The following is a 5,608-nucleotide window of genomic DNA, read 5'->3' on the forward strand; positions in this document are numbered from 1 at the left end:
CCTGAGAAAAACAACATATGGCGGCACTAGTCAAGGTCGTCATAATTCGAGGATTAGGGAGGTCGGGGTCAGGAGCCCCCCCCCCTGAACCCAGGATAACCCTTAACGTGGGGGCCAACCCGTCACCTTCTTGGTGGACACCGGAGCTCAACACTCAGTGCTCACCACGTCTCCAGGACCCCTGTCTGATAAGTCAGCATGGGTTCAGGGAGCCACTGGAGGGAAGAAGTGCCGCTGGACCACCGAAAGAAAAGTACTGCTTGCCACTGGTAAGGTGACCCATTCCTTTCTGCATGTACCCGATTGCCCTTACCCTTTGCTTGGAAGAGACCTATTAATGAAGCTTAAAGCGCAGATTCATTTTGAAGGGACTAAAGCCCATATTACGGGGCCGCAGGGACAACCATTACATGTCTTGACCATTAACCTGGAGGATGAATATCGGTTACATGAGCCTGAGAGGCCCCCTGAGGGGCCTCCGGCTGAGGACATATCTGACTGATTGGAGAACTTCCCATCTGCCTGGGCAGAAACAGGGGGAATGGGATTGGCTACCCAACAGCCACCTCTAATTATACCCCTCAAAGCGACCGCAACTCCGGTTTCCATTAGACAATACCCTATGTCTCGAGAGGCCTACCAAGGAATCCGGCCCCACATTAAGAGGCTCTTGGAACAGGGAATCTTGACCCCTTGCCAGTCTCCCTGGAATACTCCCCTCCTTCCGGTCAAAAAGCCAGGCACAGGCGATTATCGCCCCGTTCAGGACCTAAGAGAGGTCAATAAGAGGGTAGAGGATATACACCCAACAGTCCCTAATCCATACAGTTTGCTGACCGGATTACCACCGGCCTATATTTGGTATACAGTCCTGGACCTCAAGGATGCATTCTTTTGCCTAAGGCTCCATCCTCAGAGCCAGTCCATTTTTGCCTTTGAATGGAAGGACCCAGAGTTGGGATTATCAGGACAACTCACTTGGACTAGGCTCCCCCAAGGGTTCAAGAATAGCCCTACCCTGTTTGACGAGGCATTACATCGAGACCTGGCTAACTTTAGGGTATTACACCCAGCCCTAATCTTGCTCCAATACGTGGATGATCTTCTCCTGGCTGCAAGAACTGAAGAACAATGTAGGGAAGGAACAAAGGCCCTCTTGAGGGCTTTGGGAACTCTGGGATATAGGGCCTCAGCTAAAAAGGCCCAAATATGTCAGAGGCAAGTCACCTACTTAGGCTATCAGATCAGGGATGGTCAAAGATGGCTGACAAGAGCATGAAAACAAACAATCCTGAATATTCCAGTGCCTAAAAGCCCAAAGCAGTTAAGGGAGTTCTTGGGAACGGCGGGGTTCTGCCGGCTCTGGATTCCAGGATTTGCCGAAATGGCTGCACCACTCTACCCACTCACCAAACCAGGTACCCTTTTCACCTGGGGGAATGAGCAACAAACGGCCTTCACAGCTATTAAAGAGGCCTTAATAACCTCCCCCGCATTGGGACTTCCCGACTTAAATAAGCCCTTTGAGCTATTTGTTGATGAGAAACAAGGCTATGCTAAAGGAGTCCTGACTCAAAGACTGGGACCATGGAGGCGCCCGATTGCCTACCTGTCCAAGAAACTTGACCCGGTGGCTTCAGGGTGGCCTCCCTGTTTGAGGATGGTCGCGGCAATTGCCCTCCTAACCAAAGACTCAAGTAAGCTAACAATGGGGCAACCGATAACAATTTTGGCTCATGCAGTGGAAGCCCTGGTCAAACAACCTCCGAGCCAATGGCTTTCAAATGCCCGCATGACCCACTATCAGTCCCTACTACTAGACACTGACCGCGTACGTTTTGGCTCTGTGGTAACACTCAATCCAGCATCACTTCTTCCCCTACCGGAGAGTCCAGAAACTCATGACTGTCTCCAGATACTTGCAGAGGTACATGGCACCCGGCCTGATTTGACCAATCAGCCCCTCCCTGACGCCGACTTCACCTGGTACACAGACGGGAGCAGTTTTTTAGACAACGGAGAACGAAGAGCAGGGGCTGCGGTCACCACTGAGACTAAGGTAATTTGGGCTAGGGCCTTACCACCTGGTACCTCGGCACAGCGGGCTGAACTCATCGCCCTGACTCAAGCCCTCCAGATGGCAGAAGGTAAGAAGCTTAACGTCTATACCGATAGCCGATATGCCTTTGCCACGGCCCATATTCATGGGGAAATATACTGAAGAAGGGGACTGTTGACCTCGGAGGGAAAAGAAATCAAAAACAAGGCTGAAATACTAGCCTTGCTCGAGGCGTTGTTCCTACCCTTAAAGTTGAGCATCATTCACTGTCCGGGCCACCAAAAAGGGAACAGCCCTGAGGCTCGAGGTAACCGCCTGGCAGATGAAACTGCCCGCAGGGTGGCTCAACAGGAAAGCCCTACTGTTTCTCAAGTCCTGACAATAGAGGAAACAATCATAGACTCCCCTACACGAGATCAAGGGCCTGTTTTTCAATATAGCCAGGAAGACCAAAACCTACTAAAAGAAATGGGGGCTACCTACCACCCTAAAACGCAGAAATGGACATTAGAGGGAAAACTAGTGTGGCCCCAACGTCTGACCTATTACTTGGTTGATCATCTCCATAAACTGACCCACCTGAGTTACAGAAAGATGAAAGCCCTTCTTGAAAAAGAAGAAAACACCTACCATCTGCTGGGGAAAGACAAGATTCTACAGCAAGTGGCAGAAAGGTGCACCGTGTGTGCACAAGTAAATGCTGGACACAGTAAGGTGGGTCCTGGGGCCAGAGTCCGGGGACACCGACCCGGAACCCATTGGGAAGTTGATTTCACAGAAGTCAAGCCTGGACTATATGGATACCGGTATCTGCTGGTGTTCGTGGACACTTTCTCTGGATGGGTAGAAGCCTACCCTACCAAACATGAAACTGCCAGAGTCGTCACCAAAAAGCTTTTGGAAGAAATCTTCCCCAGGTATGGTATGCCACAGGCACTGGGCTCCGACAACGGCTCTGCATTCATCTCCCAGGTAAGTCAGTCGGTGGCCACACTACTGGGGATTGATTGGAAATTACACTGTGCTTATCGTCCCCAAAGCTCAGGACAGGTAGAATGAATGAATAGAACTATTAAGGAGACTTTAACTAAATTGACGCTTGCAACTGGCGTTAGGGATTGGGTGACCCTCCTCCCCTTAGCACTGTATCGGGCCCGAAATACACCTGGCCCTCATGGACTCACTCCTTTTGAAATCCTTTATGGTGCCCCACCGCCAGCTGCCCACTTCCTCGACCCTGACATAGCCTCTTTCTCTCGACCTTCTCTCCAAGCTCATTTACAGGCACTGCAAATCGTACAACGGGAGGTCTGGAAACCACTGGCAGCTGCGTACCAAGAACAGCTAAATCAACCTGTGATACCCCACCAATTCCAGATCGGGGACGTGGTCTGGGTGCGACGACATCAGACCAAGAACCTAGAGCCGCGCTGGAAGGGACCCTACACTGTACTACTAACGACACCCATGGCCCTAAAGGTAGACGGCATCGCAGCCTGGGTCCACGCCTCCCACGTCAAGGCCGCCGATCCCGAACTCCTACCCGACCACCCGGAGTCAAAAGCCAGATGGAAACTTCACCGCACCCAAAATCCCTTAAAGATAAGATTGACTCGTGGGGAGCCCTAATAAGCTTGTGTCTAATTTTAAGTCTAGAAATAACTTATGCTTCCCCTCATCAGGTTTACAATTATACTTGGGTCATCGAAAACCAAGCTGGGGATATAGTCATGACAAGCTCCTCTATTGGGGCCCAGCCCCATTGGCCAGATTTAGAAGTGGATCTCTGTGCCCTTGCCCTTGGAGCAGATACTGACTGGGCAGTTCCTGATATTTTTTGGCCTCCTCCTGGGGGCCGAGCGCCTGAACGGATAACCCCAGGACGGGCCACTGATCCAAGCTGCATCAATTCGGTTGGAAGGGCCCTTTTGCGGGGTCCCCCCGGCAGTGGGGTATGGGGTATTTATGTCTGTCCTGGTACACATCGGAATAGAACTCTCCATCATAAATGTGGGTGGACAGATCAGTATTTTTGTGCCTCATGGGGATGTGAAACCTCAGGAGACACTCACTGGAAGCCCTCCTCCTCCTGGGACTATATTACAGTAAAAAGAAAGAATCCCACATCCGTCCCTCTTAATACACCTCTCCAACAAACCACGTTGGGGGTATGTAATCCCCAGGGCAAAACTAAAGGATGGTGCAATCCCCTGTTGATTCAATTTACTCCACGAGCCAAACACCAGATTTGGACTTCACAAGGATTTAGATGGGGCCTCCGGGTTTATAAAGATCGAAAGGACATAGGCCTCACCTTTTGGATCAGGCTTAAAAAGGCCTTACCTATTACTAGGTCTGTGGGCCCCAACCCGGTCTTGTCAGATCAGAAAAGACCCTCTCAGCCAAAACATCCACCCCTATGGCCCACGGCCCCAAATGCTTCTGTTTCTTCCCCTAGCCCGACTGTCATAGACCCTACTATACAGCCTCCCCAGAGGCCTGGATCAGGAGATAGACTTCTAGATCTAATAACAGGAGCTTATCAGGTGCTAAACCACTCCAATCCCGATCAGACCCAAGAATGCTGGTTATGCCTGGTTTCAACTCCACCCTCTTATGAAGGATTGGCCGTAATGGGTAACTTTTCTAACCATACAAGCCCTCCAGTGAGCTGCTACCCCTCTGCCTAACATAGATTGACTCTGTCTGAAGTGTCCGGGCAGGGGCTTTGTGTCGGAAAGATACCTGTGGCTTATCAGCAACTTTGTGATTCCACTGCCAATATTGATACCGGAAATTACTACCTGACTGGACCCAATGGTACCTTTTGGGCATGTAATACCGGCCTAACCCCCTGCATATCAGCTATAGGCTGGAATGCTGGTTCTGACTTTTGTGTCCTTATTGAATTATGGCCTAAGATAGTCTATCACAAACCGGACTATATCTGCAGACACTTTGAAGAAAGAATTCGGTATCATAGGGAACCCGTGTCTTTAACCTTGGCAATAATGCTGGGAGGGCTAACAGTCGGAGGCATTGCCGCCGGAATTGGGACTGGGGCCACCGCCTTGACAGCAACTAATCAATTCCAACAGCTACAGCAGGCTATGCATACCGACTTACAGGCATTGGAAGAATCAGTAAGTGCCCTAAAAAAATCCTTAACCTCTCTGTCAGAAGTGGTCTTACAGAATCGAAGGGGGCTAGATATCCTCTTCTTACAAGAAGGGGGATTATGTGCAGCCTTAAGAGAAGAATGTTGCTTTTATGCCAACCATACCGGCTTAGTAAGAGATAATATGGCCAAGCTCAGAGAAAGACTTAGCCAGAGAGAGAAACTCTTCAAGGAGGGACAGAGTTGGTATGAAAGTTGGTTCAATAAAGCCCCCTGGTTCACCACCCTCGTTTCCTCTCTCATGGGCCCCCTGATCATAATTCTCTTGATTCTGTTATTTGGGCCTTGTATTCTAAATCGGCTGGTCCAGTTCATAAAAGATCGGCTCTCTGTCATACAAGCGTTGGTACTGACCCAACAGTATCATCAAC

The 5,608-nt window shown here is 50.2% G+C and overlaps 2 protein-coding genes across 2 annotated transcripts; both read left to right on the top strand.

Annotated features, from left to right (window-relative positions):
• The first annotated feature begins 1,384 nt into the window (after window positions 1–1,384).
• Window positions 1,385–2,221, top strand: LOC129674107 (uncharacterized). Its single transcript, XM_055603993.1, has one exon. It carries the CDS (start codon window positions 1,385–1,387, stop codon window positions 2,219–2,221), a length of 837 nt encoding a protein of 278 aa, XP_055459968.1.
• Window positions 2,222–2,527: 306 nt separating this feature from the next.
• On the top strand, window positions 2,528–3,688 carry LOC129674106 (uncharacterized protein K02A2.6-like). Its single transcript, XM_055603992.1, is given in 1 exon segment — window positions 2,528–3,688. A coding segment is annotated over 1 exon segment (1,161 nt).
• The last annotated feature ends 1,920 nt before the right edge of the window (window positions 3,689–5,608 follow it).

This window comes from Psammomys obesus, unplaced genomic scaffold (assembly GCF_907164565.1).
Source record: "Psammomys obesus unplaced genomic scaffold, mPsaObe1.curated_primary_1811, whole genome shotgun sequence".
In the NCBI taxonomy this organism is placed as follows: Eukaryota; Metazoa; Chordata; class Mammalia; order Rodentia; family Muridae; genus Psammomys; species Psammomys obesus.

Bases quoted from the DNA above. Each gene is read 5' to 3' on its own strand.
- LOC129674107 (XM_055603993.1), top strand. From the start codon at position 1,385: ATGGCTGCACCACTCTACCCACTCACCAAACCAGGTACCCTTTTCACC.